Below are 18,959 nucleotides of genomic sequence, written 5' to 3'. Positions count from 1 at the left end.
AAATTATAACAGTCCGGCCCCAATTTCGCCCCACCTCTCTCCCTCTGGTACATTTTGAAGGAATGGAGTTCCTATTTTTAAAATATTTCCAGGTTTTTCCTTGTCTCTCTCTCGAGATGACAAATCGCTCCTTTGTGTAAACCCCCGTAAAACGTGGGTTCAGTTGCAAGCCATCAGATATTGCCTGGTGACATTCATAAGTATGATTTGCATTCTGTAATGAATACATGGGCAATTTCCATGAGTGTTGCTGTCCCAGTGTTTTGTTTCAAGCACCAACGACAAATATCAGGATTTGAGATTTTTCAAAATAATGTGACGGATAATAATTCCAATAAATTAATCGGTCCTTTGTACAGGAAGGTAGCAATTTATTCAAAGCATGTGTCAATTCAATCTGTGTGCTATCTTGTATATTAAAAAATCACTTCGAAAGAGAATAAAATCATTTGTTGCATTAAGCAAGCGAACTCGTTCAATACTGAAAGCTGTTTATTACAATTAACATCAACCAATGAAAATGTATACATCACCCAAGAACAGTACTGACAATATTACATCCGACCCTTTTGATATTTAAAATAATTTAGAGAAAAGTATTAGAATAGCATGCACAAATGTTTCTCAATTTTGCTTTACAACCAGAAACACCAAAATGTCGCCTGTGGGATTGAAGGACTTGCGAATTTAGACTCAAAATACCTTACATCGATAATCCCTGTTCGAGGAATGCCGCTTATAATCATCATATCCAAGTCTCCACGTTACAAATGGATATCAAATTAATTATACACTTAGAATTGTAGAATACAGACAAAGCCTTGCGTTTGATGTCCGAAAAAAACTCTTAATTTAATTGGTCAGCTTGGCTGTGCGATGCAAATCAGATTGACCTGTCCTAACCACATCCTAATTCCTTCCGATTCAGTCCAGCGCATACTTAATGTTTGTTCTACATGTATGTCCACTGACAGCTTAAAAGTAAAAGAAATACAACACGTTGCGTCCTACATTAGCTTAAACATTCAAGCAAATGACATTTTGGAGGCTTATTGTAATTATGTATCTGAGTAAAGTTTTAGGATATTTAATTGTGTGTTAATATAGTCTTTGTCTTCACTGCTGTTGAATTCCGATCAACCTTTCCCCTTCTTAAAATACCTAGGGAATTTTCAAACGTCGGGAAGTGTGGCTGTAATGCCCCAAGATTTGTTCTCCCTGAAAGAAATCATAGTAACAGTTCATTAAACTACAGAGCAACCTGTCCTTTCGGGGTCTTTTTGTTATGTTTGTTTTTTTAAAAACAAGGAAAATAATTCTAACGTTTCGTGAAATAAAAACTATTTGGAAAGGTAAATTTTCATTGTTTGGATGTTAACTGTTTTGGCTTTAGTCTTCCCTGCATTTATCGAGTTTCAGGCGGTTTATATTTCCCCCTTTTTAAAAAAAAATGACAACTTGTGGTGTCCCTATCCTACTTGAGCGAGTAGATTTTACTCTAAGCCTTTTTAGGTATCTCTCGTCCACAACCTGACCTTACTTGAAACATTTTCTTCCTGATGACATACAGCCTAGTTTCATTTGCCATTTTTAAAACACAATTGTTTCCCTATGTTTTTTTTTCTTGTCCCTGAAAAATATCTTTCATTTATTTTAAGTGGGCATTCTGGAGTCGTAAATAGACAATTGAAAAAATAGAGATCGTTGCAAAGCAATGCTGGTATAAACATACAATCTATAACTTCCTGAAAGAAGTCCCGTGTTCTCACGTTTATGTGTTGTGTACTTATTTCAGGCACTTTTCAGAACATTAGTGCTTTTAGCTTGAATTGATAAAAGGTTTAGATCCTGATTTATTCGGTTCGTTTTTTAAATAAAATGTGTTATGTCACTACGTCTACTTTTTTTGTATTATTACCGCATTTTTCTGGTTTCAAACGAGTTCTACACCCTTTTGGTCTTTCGTCCATAGGTAATGCATATAGACACAGCATGAGGAACTTATTTGATATCGTAATATAAGCGCCGAATGAAAGAAGGCTAAACTAAAAACGATCAAACAAACTGCTTTAATCACACAACTTTAATAAGATATCACAAAGGTTTGGTCCATAAATATTAAAGGGGAGAACGCGCCTGTACAATGGTTTCATGTTAAAACAAAGTAACATCAACAATCTCATCAAACCACTTACTGTACTAATTATAAACACGAATTTCAACAGAAGGACCTCGAATGTACTTAACATCGGGAATACCAACTACTCCGAATGAGACAGTATCCATGGTTGCCTTCGAGGACAAGTTCAACCGCCTTTTTTTAAAAATAAAAAACAGTTTTCCCATTTAAAAAGTTATCAGAAAAGGAGGTAACAATACAAAAACTCGTGAGGTGTCAGAAGGGCATTGATTTTTTTTTCTCCAAAACAAAACAAGGGGACACGAATCTACACCACGTCACAGACTTTCTTCAGATATATCATTAAGGCACATGATAAAGCTGTGATGGATCCCACTCCAGAGAAGTAGACCCAGTACCATGTCTCGTTCTGCCGAAGAACGATTGTTTTAAAATATTGGCGAGTTTTATTTAGTCTGGTACCAGTACATATGACAATAACGCGGTAGCCTGAACAGATGTTCACTGGTGAATGCGCATGAAATTAGCTCTACCAAAACAAAACTTAATTTGCCTTTTGTCTCCCTCTCCCTAAAGACGACCCTGCAGTTGGAGAGACAGTAATAATATGGTGGGTAAGTTTAGCAGAAGTAAAAAAAATGGATGTTTACATGACCAGGAAAACTGAAGTGTAAGATTAACGGAGCTTTAAACTTTTTTTTAAAATCTGGAAGCTTTTAGGGGGAAAAAAGTATCATTGGAAGCTGGAATTATATTCAGCATGCGCAGTCACCACTGCACAGTCCATTGACATTTATTTTTTTTGTAAACTGCTCTTTTTTTCTACTGCTGTAAACTAGAATTCGTCAATAAACAAAAAATATATATTCATATCAGTTATTTAACAAAATCATCCTACACAACAACAGGATTTGTTTTATTTTTTGTCTTTTTTTTGTTAATACTTCCAGGGATTTTTTTTTTGTTTTTTTTGTTCTGTTGTAAAGGAATCTGCTTAAAAATGTTAGAAAAGGTTCGTTAAGGTAGTTTGTGACGGACTCCCGGATTCGTGCACGTCCAGGTTAGTGGTCACAGGCGTCACTACTGACAGAGTGGGATTGGTCAAATCTGTTAAAGTGGTCGAAGTGCTGCTTGGACTTAGAGCGGCGCCGGACCTGTCGGCTGGGGGCGGGGCAGGAAGTGCTGTGCCATCAGGTTTATCAACACCCCCATTCTCCTGTCGCAAAAGGTTCCTTCTGAATTTGGCTCTTGCGTTTTGAAACCAAACCTGCAAACCAATCCCATGTAATCTTTTTACCGATTATGTGATCCTTTTGTTTTAAGAAAAAATCTAATCACAAACCACAAATTATCGCTATAGATATATATATAGATATATAAAGATAAATGATTTAAACAGCTAATACTATGCAGCATTAAATTAGACCAGCATTCAATGGATTTGGGGTATGCTGAGTGTGCACAAGGCAAACATGAAACTGGTTACATTTAATACCATTGACTCCCCTGCACAAAAAAAACTAGGAACAAGCTCAGAACACCACACACACACGAAACTGCTTCTTTAACGAGTTACACTTATTATAAACTTAAGGTGAGTTTTTTCAAGTCGTATGTTGCATCCACCAAAGTAACCAAAACCATTATGATTCTATGGTCACTGTAATTATGGGCTGCACCAGGGCGCTGTAGTTTTTTGGAAGAATACTTACTCTGCTTAACCTGTTTCTCCCGGCTGCACCCCCCCCCCCCCGCCCCCCGCCCGTGAAGGATTAAAAGAACGCGATCGAAAATTAAATCAACGATTGAGTTCGTTCAGGCAATGGGACGTCACACAATTCATCTCCTTCTTGTTTCGCTGCTATATTTGACATGGTTTTCCCGTCCCGGAAATGGTGAAATTAATCTCAGGCCTCTGCACCTTCCCAGTTTGCGGGTTAACCATTTTACAGTGCAGTGGGTGTAACTTGCTATTTAAAATCAAGTCTCAGTTTTGAGATGTTACTCGGGAATGCGCTGGTTAAAATTGCACTGAACGTTAACAAGTCTGAAAATTTGTATTTTTCGGGGAGGGGAGGGGGGGGGGGGGTTTGAATCATGAGTTGAGTGATTAACATTCGTTCCGAGTCGTGTATTTAAGGGCAAATTGGTTGTGTGCAATGTATCGTGTCTTGATGTTCAGTTATCTATATAAAAGTATAGAGTGCGTGATCAGTCAAGGTGCTTATACGTTTGCCACACAGACCATAATGTCACTAATCGAACATGTATGGCACCTGAGAGTGGATGAAACATAGACAGCAACTCCCCAACTGTAAACCCTCGTGGTATACCACCCCTTAACTATTTCAGCTCTTGTTTCAAACTCGTTTAGATCTACCAGAATCTACCAAGTGTCAGTGTTGCGAAACTAATATAGAGGTTTCCAATAAATATGGAGCTTTAAGGGGGGTGGGGGGGATCAGAGGGTTTACAGTGCATAACGTGATCTAGATAAATACAAACGCCTCTTACCTGCAAAACTCTTTTGGTGAGCCCAGTTTTTTGAGCAAGCTGTTTTAAATCTTTCGCATCTGGATTATGATTTATGGCGAAGTAGGACTTCATGGTGCGAAGCTGGTGGTGTTTGAAGGAGGTGCGCATGCGTTTGGTTTTCTGGGTTGGCGGGTATGACTGCTGCTCCCTATCCAAATGGTCCGCGTCGTTCTCGTTGCACCCTAGGATTTACAAATAGACCCGTGCTGTTTGTTAATGATCTCACACACTGGGCAAAAGGATCCCCCCCCCCCCCCCCCACTGTTCATCCACGCGTCATCTTCGCTAGAGGGCGCTAAACTCTAATTCCTGAGATGTATCCCAACACATTCAAATTTCTCTCCATATCAATTAGACCAGGGGCTTCTGTGGATTGCTCTAATGTTTGAAATTCCTTATTAACGTCGCCTTCCACTATTCCCATAGAAACGATTACCAGCTCCCAGGAATTTCAACTCCAACCTCTTTTTTTTGCAAAAATCCCTCCTCAAAATATTATGTTACAAATAGTTTGAAAACAAAAAAAAAGCACTGGCCTTTGTGTTTAGGTTCAGTGACATAGTTGATACCAAACCCAGGGGACAGATCGATTTCGGTGAGTATATCCGCCGCTTTTAATTTTAACTCGGTGCGATTGTCAGAGGTAAAAGTATTTTTCGAACGCAGTCCAAATTATGATAATAAACTAATCCCCACAATGGATCCCTCGCCATAAAATGGTTATTACGCTCGGGCACACTGATCAGTCTCGATAACCCTCCAGAAGTCTTAATGGTAAATCCAAGATTTTTTTTTTCAAGAAATTGAAGGTCACGTTTCTGTCCATTATACTGTTACGCTCAAGAAAAAAATCAAAACATGATTTAAAACGTGCGCATTTCGTGTTTTTTTCCAAAGTAAACACGATACCACACTTTGTATCATTTTAAAACGATGCTGTGGCATTATTGAATGATTTTAAGTGAAGGTTTTAAGTGAAGGTTTGGATCACGGACCGTTATATAATTTACATTCCCGAGGACAGTGATCCACCCCGCTCATGTCAACACAAGAGTCATTTGCACACTTAATGATGTACACTTTCTAAAATATGATCTTTGCTGGTGAACTTTCTGAGTGGAGAAATGCTGTGTTTTGTGTCTGTTCGTTTTTAAAAAAAATACCTCTCGTATCCAATTCGACTAAGATTCCCTTTTTGGGGACGGGGGAAGAATACTGCTCATAAACCAAAGACTGCAGTTCGACATTTAGCTAAAGGTTATTGGGGATTATTGAATATTGCATCTGAATCTCATTAAATATTTTGACTCCTCATTTCCAACCAAGGGATAGAGACTGAAGTTATGGGTGAATTTAAACAAATTCCCTGTGAAAAGCCATTTGAATTAGCACGGATTACTTCAGATTTATAATCTGATCGTACTAACAGCACTCCATTCAAAAGTAATCGTAGCATGAACAATACCAACACTCTCCAACATCGCAGTTCACATTGTTAACGTGTTAAAATTGTCGTTTTCACGCGGAGACATTTTTTTTACAAAAACTGCTCTTAGTACTAAATGTACAAACATATCTACAGTTTGATAAATTCATTTTCGTTGGTGATGATGTGACTACTTGGATCCACCAACGAGTATGTACAGTATGTTAGTTCAAGGTGGGTTTACGGTAGGTTTGGAGCGCGTAGGGGTGATTTATGCGTGACTGGAAACCAGGGATTCCTATGTCACGTCTAATTAACACAAAACAATTAACCTCCAGATTACGTGATTCTCCCTCCATTCATTTGAACATCAGAATCTCGAGTGCGCGCCAAACTGCTTCGAGGAATAATCGCAATTAAGAAACAAGTACAAAAGGGACACAATGAACCCAGTATGTGATTGGGTCCAGTGTGCGGAACATCCACAAAGCATTTATTCTCCCTTTTTTTTGAAAAATAGTATGAAATCATGTTGACTTTTTTTTCTAAGAGATCTACAGAATGGTTTTGTGCGCCACCAAATGCAGGAAGTTAGCCTGTGTGACGGCCCAATTAAAACCGCTTCAGAGCTTTGCCAAGTGGAAACTCCTGTGGATAACAGGGACTCAACTTGGAAGAATATTTTGCGTTAGGCCTTGCTACGATGCAGCCGACAGAAAGCACGCAATTCTAATTCTTAGCTTGCATGTTTTTGCAGCGTTGTTTAGGTTCTAGATTAGCGGGTCTTTTAAAACAAGAGATGATTTGCAAAAAACTGAATTCTAAATAGGATTGCAGATTGGCAGTAACTGTCAGTTTTTTTCCCCAAAACCATAACTTTCTATGCATACGATGGACATATTTATGCTTATTTCTGCTTATATTTCAACACACCGCACTGAAGTTTTCGCTACAACAATTATTATTCTTTGTTTGCTGACATGTCACTTTCCTGACAATTGTTATTTTTTTCTCCCACCTGGATTGTAAGTTGGGATATCAACTCCGAGGGCAGGGCTCTTTCTTTTCCTGGGTCGTCCTTTCTGAACAGTGCCTGTCCCGTTGAAATAAGGCAACCCCAGTCCCCCACTCTTTGCCGCCAGCTCCGTGTAGTTAAGCTGCGTGTGATAGTCTCCTTGCATCAGGGACTCGAAGTGAACTCTGCAGTAAACCAAATTATCTTTCATGCCGAAGTGATCGCCTGTGGTTAGTGTTTTGTTGCAAGTCGTGCACGTGAAACAGCTCAAGTGATACACTGAGTCCCTGGCTCGCATAACCATTTCCGACGCGGATATTCCGAGGTGGCAGCGGGAACAGCGTTGCACAGAAAACCTCCTGCAGGGGGTGGAGGGGGGGACATAGGGCACATCGTTTAGAAATAGTCCCACGTTATATTAAAGGACAAAAAACACTATCGTCAACAAAATAAGTGTCAGAGGACGAACAATCAATCGCGTTGATCTATTAATATTTAATCACGGCTTGCAACTTTTACGTTACATTTCAACAGCATCGATTACAGTGAACGGGTGCTCATTTTACAGAACCCTAGTTTCATGTTCAGTGTTGGATCCTCTATTTTAAATATATATATATATATCTGTAACGTGAAAAGAACGTCACCTGGAAGGGGTTTGAACAACAAGTTGACCAATTGTCAGCTAAGCATGTAAAGTGTCAGAGAGAGCGCAGTACAACTTGAAGCCTTCCTGGAGTGCCCACATTTCTAACGAATAGGCAGAAAGGGCCGCACTACCTGATTCTGCCGGGCAAATATCATTTTGAGTTGCGACCAATATTAGTCGATGGGCTCATTTTAAAATAATGAATAAATTGCACTTTATGAATCGATGGTATGGCAAAATTACTCTCAAGACTTGTCAATGCGCTGGCTTCATATTCACATCAGTAAACATGTTTAAGGACTCATTGATATTTGTTGTCGTTTGTAACTCCACTATTGATTTGATTTGATTTATTATTGTCACATGTATTAGTACACAGTGAAAAGTATTGTTTCTTGCGATATGTACAAAGCATATCGTACATGGGGAAGGAAAGGAAAGAGTGCAGAATGTCTGGCAGTTTGGGGGCCCCGATCGAAATCAACTTCCTTTCTACAACTCTCACCCTCAAACGAAATAACACATTAAGCAAACGTTCAGGAAAACATGTTATGGCTACCTAATAAATGAGCGAAGAGTAAGAATTCTAGTTTAAATTGCTGCATCTTTGTCCTGGGTCCTGACCAGGCCGCTAGTGAGATGTGCAACAAAGGACGGGGGGTGGGGAAGGAACCTCACAGCTTGCCTGTCAAACCACCGCGACCTCTTGGAGTCTATTTTAACTATCATTCCGAATTGTTCCCACTTTCTTAACAGGTGAAAGGCCCCAACTTCAGATTCGGTTTCAATGCGGAGAGATAACTGGCTGGCCGGGTATAAAACTGAGCGGACTGAGTAGTAGATGTTTGGGAAATAAATACGCATCATTGTAATACAGCAGATCAAAAAATCACAATAATGTGAAGTAAGTCGTGCATTAATAATATTTACGTGCGCACGAGTGACAGGGGTAAAATGCACGACTTATTTTGAGAAGGGGACTCAGGCGTGTGACTATGATTACCTGTAGTAATCCTCCTTACAGTAAATGCTGCCATCCTTGGCGAAACAAGTTAATTCTGACTCCAGAGCGAGTTTACATTCACAGCACTTGAGACACCTTAGGTGCCACTGTTTGTCTACTGCCAGCAGGTAATATCTATCTGCTATCTTACCGCCACAGCCAGCACACAGGGCGGGTTTATCCGGGTTCATAGAAGGCATGGTCTGCAAACAGAGTTTAGAAAATAAAAACAACAACAGCCAGTGAATGTCAAGTTAAAAGGTCACCATAACCAAATGCATATACACATGTTGCACAAGGCTAAACAAACAGAAACAGGAAGGCAAGCAAATTCCCATTTGCACAAAGCAAAAGATTTTGCAGGTAAGGGTTTTTGGATGTTTCATTTGCTGTTATCCCGCCCCCGCTCCAGCAAGTTATATTTTACACGCTCCAGGAGCAAGCTAAAAGTTACTCTGCTGAATTAGTAACATAAAAACCTAACGCCCGCGCACTTGCTTAAAGCGTGAGTTCCTTTCGCTGAAAGCTTGCAAAACAATCGCGTTGTCAAAGCAATTTCCCTCCCAAAATGTTAAATTGGGACATGTATTAATTAATTGGCGACAATGTCGTTGTTAAACCGATGAACGGGACAAATCACGGCAGAAAGATGGTCAATTCAAAGCCGATTTTTAAAATATATATGTTTTATGTAATAGTTTAATTTCATTGTGTGTGGATAATTGCCCCCACCCCCATGACCTCCCAGAGTAAATCGGCTGTCAGACAGACTCAAGTCCCTTTTTAGTCAATGCGATGGACTAAAAATCAGGCCGCCGTGTATTGAATGTATCGGAGAGATTTTCTGTGAACCCCCCAAAAAAGTAAAATCTGAATCGAATCTCCCAACATCTGCTGCACGGGAACTGCTCAGGATGAAGGGAGGAAGTTAGCTGTGTGTGTGTGTGTGTCTCAGAAGTAATTTGTTGTTGTTGATGCTGTTTTCGCTCTTACCGTCTCCCTTCCGTTCATCTGCACTCCTTTGGCGAGACGAGAATCCGTCTTGGACCGCCTTTCCATCTCCTCCATGATCCCCTGGATCTCGCCCCCAGAGATTCCGTGGAAAAGCATAGCTGATTGACGGAAAGTACACGTGTCTTCCTCGGACCGGGCTCTTAGCACTTCCATACAGACCCCAGCTTAAACCATGGAATACACTGCCACAAGACAATTAGAGAGAGACAAAAAAAATAAAGTGCTAAGCTCTAATGGGGGAAAATACAACACGAAATGGTCATTACTCGCTGCTGTTGGGGACCAGACAGTGCCAAGGTTTTTTTTTCAGAGAGAGAATCCCTGCAGATTAGTTTTAAATAATGGGCGAACAATGATGTTCGGGTGATTTTAGCAGCATTCCCCTGACTCCTCAGCCCCAAGTCCTTGCTGATTCGATTGCAGCTTGCTGGCTGGGAACACACGGTTTTGCCGATTTGCTGCAGCCTCTCGCCAGGGCACAGTTGGATAATTTGGTAGGAGGAGTTCGATAGACTGCCACCTAATCCTTTTCATTACAAAGGCCTGTCATAGGCTTTTCATTGGCTATTGACGGACGGTCAATGACAGCTCCAGGCGGATTCGATTTTCCAATGTGGTTAGTTTATGCCACTTTCCGATTGGGCAAAGTGAGAAATGTGAGCATCCTTTATCTATCTCCCAAGCAACAGGTATTCTTAAATAGAATCATGTATTTTCAATTTAGGGCGAAGAAAAAGCAACGCTTTGTATAAATAGCAACAAATTAACCTGCATGGGAAAATATCATTTTATGTGCAAATGAAAGCAATTGTTTTAAAAACAAGTTTGGATTATATACAACAACTTTTCTTTGCAATAAAAAATACCCGCTACATATTTTAAAAAAGACAAATAAGGTCTAGTTTTAAGTTAGGTTAATTGAAAACAAACTTCCGATAAGTTAATGGTATTTGGGTAGACTCGGGCAGTTTGTTCCCCACACAACACTCGCGCTCCGTCTCCACTCCCAAAAATGCAGCCTCCCCCTTCCCTCCCAGTAATGCAGCCTTCCCACTCTCCAGCTGAGTAATGCAGCCACCCTCTCTCCACTCCCATTAATACAGCATCCCTCTCTCCACTCCCAATAATCCAGCCTCTCCCATCTCCACCCCAGTATTGCAACCTCCCCTCACCTTCAAAAATGCAGCCTCCCCGCTCTCCACCCCAGTAATGCAGCCTCCCCTCCACTTCTAGTAATGCACGCTCCCTTCCCCCCTCCATTCCCAATAATGCAGCGTCCCCTTGCCCCTCTCCACCCCAGTAGTGCAGCCCCCCTCTCCACTGCCACTAATACATTCTCCCCCTCTCCACTCCCAGTCATGCAGTTTCCCTTCTCCACTCCCAATCATGTAATTTCCCCTTCTCCATTCCCAGCCATGCAGCTTCCCCCTCTCCACTCCCAATCATGCAGTTTCCCTTCTCCACTCCCAATCATGTAATTTCCCCTTCTCCATTCCCAGCCATGCAGTTTCCCCCTCTCCACTCCCAGTCATGTAGTTTCCCCCTCTCCACTCCCAGTCATGCAGCCTCCCTCTCCATTCCCAGTAATGCAGCCACGATTTTCAATGTCAGTTGGAACTCAGTCCAGCGCCAGCAGTTCTCCAGTCAGTATTGTCCTAAAGTTCAAAGCATTTAATTGTATGCGGCCGGACAGAGCGGCAGCTCTGCTGTGAAAACCAGTCGCCATCGCCAGCCTTAGTCAGAGACCAAAAAAAATGTCTACATCACCACATGGTTCAGTCAGAAGCGCACAGAGGGCAGCACGGATTTTGGGAGGTTAAACTATACAGCTTTAAGTCAAGGACAGTGAGAGATGTTACTGTGTGCGCCTATATAGCCTGTTTCCCCCTTCTGTGATGATGGGGATGCATGTTCCCATTTATGGATAGAGATACGATGTAAACATTTCTAAACAAAATTCTCCGGGATAGGAATGGCCAGTTGGATTAGTAGAAATTCCTCTCTGCAGTGACTCAGATGTCTGCAATTCTGAAATGAACAACATCCTTTATAACTGTTCTCAGTCATTCCCAGTTTTGAAGTGAAACTGCTCACGGAGTGATCTTAAAGGAGGGAGGCAATGTCCATAGTGAGGGGTTTTGTTCAGTGTGGGTTGGTGCTCATCCAGCTCATTTCCCACAGAGGGTGGCGCTTGCGTGAGAACGCACGTGCGTATCAAGTCAAAATAAACTTCCCAAATTTCCTACCTGTAAATTATATTAGTAACACCCCCTTTCCTATGTACGGTGTACTTCTGTGGGCGCAAGGGGTTTGCTGAAGCTTGTATTAGTGCGCCGCTGGTAGTGAAGACTCCCTTACTTTAGTCGAACAAAGCTGGCCCCATGTACACAAGGTCTGCAGCATTGGGAATACCTTCGAATATAAACCTCCGCCTATTTTCTGCCAAAGCATGTGCCGCACGACGCTGGGGGGGGGGGGGGCGCGGTGCGGGGTGACCACAAATCTGATTCGAAAATGAAAGCCCGCAGGCCTCCGTGGGTCCCTGCCCCAACCCAGGGCTCTGTTTTATCATTAACATTCAGCATGTCACCTTAAACCTGGCATCTCCGACCTATTTCGCACAACCGCCATGATCCTGATGAAGGGACCCAATCTTCAGTCTATTCTGGTGTTAATATACCTTCCGATTGGGAGAGGTGTTAAAATCCACACAGGGAGCTAGCTGTACAGGTATGGGGAGGGACGGTGAAAGAATCTGCAACAGTAAACGTGGGCGACAGATGGATTTGAGTCCTCGCCTGTTTCAGATTCCAGTGTATAAATACAGGCATGACGCGAAAGCGTACTGATTTCTGATTTGAATCTACCTCCTTTTCCTTGTTGATTATATCTTATAACAGTTGTAATGACACCAAAACAGATGCTCTATATTTGGAATTGAAACCGACCGCACTGAAATGTGCATGAAGGTTATTTTGGGTTTGTGGTTTATTATCATAATTCATACCCTCTCTGCTGGAAATATTTGGAAAGTGATTATTTCTTTAACCGTTCATTTACAAGAATTGTAAGCCGTTGTTTTGCGCTTTTGAACAATTTTAAGCGTTCGGTTAACTGGCCAAGTTGATTGTTTTTTAATGTACCTTAATGCAATTTAAAAAATAATTCGACTGGGTGAGTATATTCCTCCGCCTTCCATTCACAACATTTACAGCACATTTCTGAATGCAGACTAAATTACTTCTCTTTTTGTAAAAAAAAACAGCATCAGAACTTTGACAGTTATATGATATAATTGACAGAGGAGTACATACTGTCCGGAATTATACAGGGAAACAGGTCGACCTCTGGTTAGATAAAGGCTAGATTTGTTCGTTGATAAGACTTAATCGAGCTCCGAGGAATTGCTAACTATGTTTCAAAATGGCTTGGTATGTAACTAAAAAATACACTGTGCAATATATTCGCAAATATTCACTGGTTGCAATAAAGTCAATCCTTATTTATCGTTACTGGGAATAATTCAATTTCGTCCCGAACGCCTTTGTCAAAGTCTGTCTCTTACGGCTGTCTGTATGTCTTTGTCTCTTTTTCTATCTTTGCCTCTCACTGCCTCTCCCTCACACCCCATATGCTTATCCTGATATACAGTTTAAACTAATTGGTTTAGAACAAATCCTCTGACTAGCTGTTTTCGCCCCAGTCCTTGGCCGTGCCAGCTGCCGCGTGTTTGATCACACCTATAGCCCGGTCTATATGGGGGGTTCCTGTCTATGGAGTTTCTCTTCTCAACTCCCTTGGGATCTCACATACAACGGTTAGATCGCGTGCAAACCATACAGATTAAATTTCCCAGCAAGATGCAAGTTCATAATCAGCTTCGTACCTGTAAATTAACTGAAGCTCCCTCTTCGTCCCTTAGTTACAGCTGTAAGTTGAACATTTACGACATGGAGAAGCTTTTATTTTTAAACAGATTCAATTAGCAGTGTGTGCTGCTTAGCGGGTATGTGCACTAGCCAGATTGCCAGAGTTTAGCTCATAAGGCACAATTTCATGTGAAAATGAAGTCAATCAAGTGAAATAAGCAGTGATTTGTTTGTTGCTGGCACGCTATAGTATGTACAGCAGGGCTGTTATTTGCTGTAAGTAATGCAATTAGTCGTTTTGTACAGAAATCAATGGCTTATAAATAGAGCAGTGATAGTTATACGTGTGCGCAGAAATACTCTGAAGGAAATCCCCATTACCCTTGCGGATGTTTTTTCACGTTGGTGTCACATGCTGACAGTTCTCAACAATGATTTTCATTGCTGTAATTTTGGAAAAAACAATTGCAAAGCAAGAGCTGCTCACTGCCACGGGATCACCGTTTGCACTGAAGTCTCAGCACAAGGAATTAAAGCACATCTCGCTGCTATGATTATCCAACCGATCCATTTAAAACAAAATGCAACAACAAAAAAAGGAAAATTACGCCTCGAACTACAGTCGTGATTTTGTGATAGGACCATAGTATCTGTAAATCTGCTAATGGTCATTACAAATTGTATAGGGGTGTTCTGACTACATAACACGTTCTCGCCCCCAGCAGATTGTTATGTGATCTCATGGCACACAATGTTATCCAATCGTATCACGCCTAATATACTGTGGATGGGCATTACTCCGGAATTAAGCTGCTGTCTGAAGTTACAACCGAATGGACCCGTGTCCACACCCCCAGGTTCACAGCTCTTTGACACCAGGGGATGGGGGAGGGGGGGGGGCGTTTTATATGCTGAACTGCAAGTCGGTGTAACCAAACCATTTTGTTTGATGTGCCGCCGCGCAGTTCGTTATTCACCAAATCTCATCGCTCCGTGCATAAGTTTTGCACAAGTGGCCATTTTACAAGGCAGTCTCTAATATATTTCAGTTCCATTCCTCCCACTCGTAGACGGATGGGACAAAATAAAGGGCACGCGTGCAAATATTATTCCAAGGTAATAAACACAGCCAATAGGAGACCAGTAAATGCAACTAATGAATGCGTGTTTAACTCTAATTAACGACTATCTAATGAGAACCTTATGTAAATTCAAACAAACATTAAACATCAGGATATTCTGTGCTCTGAAGGCGAGTTATCTTTCACGCACACTAACATGCTCTTGCAGCTTTATTGGTGTCGAATTGGTTGAACAGGATGGCAATTTTTATATTCCGGGGTCGCCTTTCTCCCTTCCCTAATCGCAGCTATAAGGTGTCCTGCAGCACAGCTGTAAACACTTTCTAAACGCACTGTCTCGGCCTAATGAATTGCTGCCCAAGTCTTCTATCTGTGCATCCCGACCTGGCAGATAAAAGCTCAAACATAACCCAAGCCTGAATGAATGAATTCAATTAACATGCTCTGAAGTTGGAGTACTTTCTTTCCATTTGTTGGATAATGCACTTCCTCTAGTTCTATGCAAACCTGCAGGTGCATAAGAGCTGAGGAGCTATTTTTCCATTTGAGGGGAAAAAAACGGTGTTAAATTTACATATCTATCTCTGCTCAATGGCACTATTACCAGTAATTGGCCGGCGACAATAACATAACTCAAAAATGGCTAAACCCATACATCTGTATTCATTTAATTAATTATGTGATCTCTTGGTTCGCTCCATCAGGCACAGTAAGGTGAACGGAGTGATGAGCTGTTGACAAGGGGAGCAGATTTTTCGCAATCCTGGTACGAAACAACACTAAAATTACAACTTTTTAAAACGCGACTCATCTTGGTTCCATTTATCGATATCTTCCATTTAATTTGCAGTTTACCCTTGCACTTTCTTATTATACAACACAGTAATACAAATTAAGTGCACTGGCGTCAATGGCAGCACGTTGTTACAACACGTGGGCTGATAATGCTTGGTGCTCGAATTCTTAATCAACAGCTTTCGGGCATTGTTTTAGCCGCGGATATCAGCCAGCTACATTACAGGAGACGGGATCCACTCAGTTATTAGTGAATTACACCATTTCCTGTCACTGCAGTACTTGGTGGAGTTAAAACATATAGGAAGAATAGTATAAACGCATTGAGCGCGCCCTGAGTGTTGTTCTATTCATATCTGCAGCCCTTTTCGAAAGCTTACTATGTCATAGTAAGTATCACAGGCACCTTGTCAATGTTTTTTTTCAATGAGCTTATCGTCTTTAACGTTTTCGTAAGTTTGTTTAGAACACATGATTCATTTGTCACTCTTTGCCGAATTTATTTGATTCACTCGATTCCACTTTGATTAATAGTCCGCCCAGGTTAAACAGAAAACAGAACCCCAGGCGCTGGGGGGCGGGGGGGGGGGGGGGGGTGGGGGGACTGGAAGGTGGATGAGTATCAACTTTATTCCGATGGAAAATAACATTCTGTTGTGGGGAGCGGGAGGGGGCGGGGGGGGGGGGTTGTGTAAGAATTGGTACATCAAACGATTTCAGGACGGACACTGCAATACGAGCTTCCCACACAGGATGTACATACACTGAGAATGTGTTAGCTGGAGTGTGAAAGTTGCGGTTATGCCTGCAGATATTAACGTTCGAATGCTTGGATATGGATGCACCTTCATCACAATCGGTATAAGTTTAGGTTAAATTGTTCCGACATACATCACGTTCAAAATACAATTTTAAAAATCAGTACCTAATATTCTAAATACTCTTATTTGGAATCCGAGTTAGGTTTTCTTGCCTAAAGTATTTTTGAGTCTGTGTGTGTATTTACTGTATATAATTTACGTGGGATTTATATTCAAGGGTTCACATTTTTGGCCTATGGCTATCAAATGAGCCTATTAAGGCGTGAACGATTTTTTGGTATAAAATTATCATGTTTCCAAGAGATGCAGTCAATCTACCAAAGTGCCATACTATTAGTTTAATATCTTAATGTAATGTTCACCGCCGTAAGGTCCCACCTGATATCCTTCTCAGTCACTTATGGATAATTGAATACCAGGTAGGGAAGGTGCAGTATCTAAGATAGGTTTAAAATAAGCAATTGCCACCGTGATCAGGATAGAATAGGCTTCGATTGTAATCTCCGTCTAAAATAAAATGCAAGCGAAAATGACATTACTGAAAAGAAAAATTGACATTTCAGAAGCGTTGTCACGGGTAAAAATCCCACTGCAACCAAGTTCCGGAGGCAAGCAGCCATTGTCCAGAGTGTGAAGAGAAAGCTCGTTAAGTAACAGGTGACTCCGGCCCAACAATGTCAGCAATTACATGACCAAACTCAAAGGACTTCAAGACAGGGAAGGAAAAGAGTTGAAATTGCTCTGTGGGCTTTGTCTGAGAAAAATGGGATCAAGTTTAAAAATTAACAATCGGACAAAATAGCACAGATATTGGCTGAAACGTTCAGACTCCGGAATGGTACTGCATCTTCACTTGAGTTGGTTTCTGCCGAAGAGCAGATTGATGCCGTGCCCGATAAACGCTTCAGCAAAAACAAGGCCAAAATGGAAGAGCCATCTCTACACACAAAGGCTAAATGTGGTGCCATATTTAAGTATGGGCCTGGCATCCAGTTCATACATTTCAAAGAATCATTACCATAACTGTCAGAGGCCTTTAAGCTGCCACAGTGGTATACAGCTTCTATTAAGTGTGCTTTTTGCTCACTATGTTATGGGCTTCCAATTGGTTTTAAGCTGCAACTATATATAGTGCCCTGCGGAATATGGAACAATGTTTGGACTACCAACCAGAGCCCCCGCACCCCCCTCCCCCTCCCAACCAACCCCCACCCACGCATCCCACCAAAAAAAACCTGCAAGCACTCTATTACAGCTAATCACACTGAATGTTTGGTTTGGTGCCATTGTGATCTCGGTAAATCCTTCAACTCACGCTGCCTTTCAAGTTGCTAACTATAAAACGATGTAATTCTTTACACACCAGAGCAGGGACACTCGGAAATTTACTCAGTCAGAAAGTGGGTTTAAAACAAAACTAAGGCGCCCATACCATATATTTTCACAACAATATGAAATGTTTACTACACAGCCCCGCCAACCCCATGAAATATTTCCCTTTCCAATTGCTGAGGGCCAGGATTTGATTGTATGCTTGCGTTCGCATTCTACAGCATTAAAAAGGCAACATGTACGCTCCCAAGTAATGTCAGATTTCTAGGTTTTGAAAATTTGCAAATTGATGCAAAATATAATTTTAAAAAATATTAGGCATTCCTTAACAATATTGCACCATGTATGATAGAAGGATGATTTAAACCTGTTAGGAGAAAACACCGAGTTTTGTTTTGCCCATCCCTATCAACATCTTTTATCTTGTTTATCGAGACCTCGAATTATTTTACGGCGTATTATCAGTATAATAAAGAATCCTCTTCTCGTCAAACTCAGCCCGAGCACTAGAATACCCTGGGCTCATTCACACAACAGACACAGCCCTAGGTCTGAAGATGCCAACAATTACATCCCGCGTTAGAAACAGGTGAACTAGCTAGGTGTTCTGAACAATACCTGCTATTAATCAAGATCCCGACTGAATTCTGCGTCTCCGGCTCTCGGGAATCTGAATGGCGTTGCTAGGCAATTCAGATGGGTAAATATTAATGCCCTTTGTTAAGAAAGCACCAAGTGTGCTCTTACGGTGAGCCTACCTTACAATCCCCGTTCCACAATAACATCACAAGGATTAATCCATCGGCAAGATCTCACAAGTGCAAACTTACCTTTATGGATTCGGCTCCAGCATGAAAATGGACGGCTGCTGGTGGAAAGCTTGTCCCGGGATGGAGTCGGTGGGAATTATCCTGCCACTGCTCAGGGTTGGGCGAGTGTCTCGCGAGCGGGTCGCCCCTGTTAATTAAAATAAAGGAGCTGCTTGTTAAGGACGTTCCCGCATTGTGCCCGCAGTCTGAACGCTGGGCTCAATATATAACTGACGTGGAAGGTGCGATCCCTGACCCGCCTCCAGCACAACCACCAGCTTTTCATTATTTATTGACCTGTACCCAATTCATATATACACAAAGAAAATAGAGTTGCCAGGGAGAGAATTCGCTTCCAAATTGTGTTCTTAAAAAAAAAATTGGCGTTTCCACGTTCAATTTATTTTTTTTGCATCTTACGCATACTTTCTGACACAATCGACTGTAAAATGATTATCTGTCTAATTTG

General features: G+C 41.4%; 1 protein-coding gene across 3 annotated transcripts; it reads right to left on the bottom strand.

Moving 5' to 3' along the window:
* Nucleotides 1–355: 355 nt before the first annotated feature.
* lhx9 (LIM homeobox 9) lies at nucleotides 356–18,754 on the bottom strand. Of its 3 annotated transcripts, none has more exons than XM_078219347.1 (6): nucleotides 18,512–18,754; nucleotides 9,762–9,964; nucleotides 8,769–8,971; nucleotides 7,120–7,475; nucleotides 4,655–4,857; nucleotides 356–1,218 (listed from the first exon to the last, which is right to left on the bottom strand). In XM_078219347.1, the coding sequence occupies exons 2-6, from the start codon at nucleotides 9,933–9,935 to the stop codon at nucleotides 1,162–1,164; spliced, it is 993 nt and encodes a 330-aa protein (XP_078075473.1). In that variant the 5' UTR covers nucleotides 9,936–9,964; nucleotides 18,512–18,754; the 3' UTR covers nucleotides 356–1,161. The 3 variants fall into 3 exon arrangements, with proteins under 3 accessions (XP_078075473.1, XP_078075470.1, XP_078075472.1); XM_078219344.1 differs by lacking the exon at nucleotides 356–1,218 and adding an exon at nucleotides 3,080–3,407 and having other exon boundaries at nucleotides 18,512–18,691; XM_078219346.1 differs by lacking the exons at nucleotides 356–1,218; nucleotides 18,512–18,754 and adding an exon at nucleotides 3,080–3,407 and having other exon boundaries at nucleotides 9,762–10,319.
* Nucleotides 18,755–18,959: the final 205 nt, after the last annotated feature.

The sequence above is a fragment of the Mustelus asterias genome, chromosome 8 (assembly GCF_964213995.1).
Source record: "Mustelus asterias chromosome 8, sMusAst1.hap1.1, whole genome shotgun sequence".
Lineage (NCBI taxonomy): Eukaryota > Metazoa > Chordata > Chondrichthyes > Carcharhiniformes > Triakidae > Mustelus > Mustelus asterias.
The sequence above is the reverse complement of the archived record's forward strand: the minus strand, read 5'-3'. Positions and strand labels throughout refer to the sequence as shown.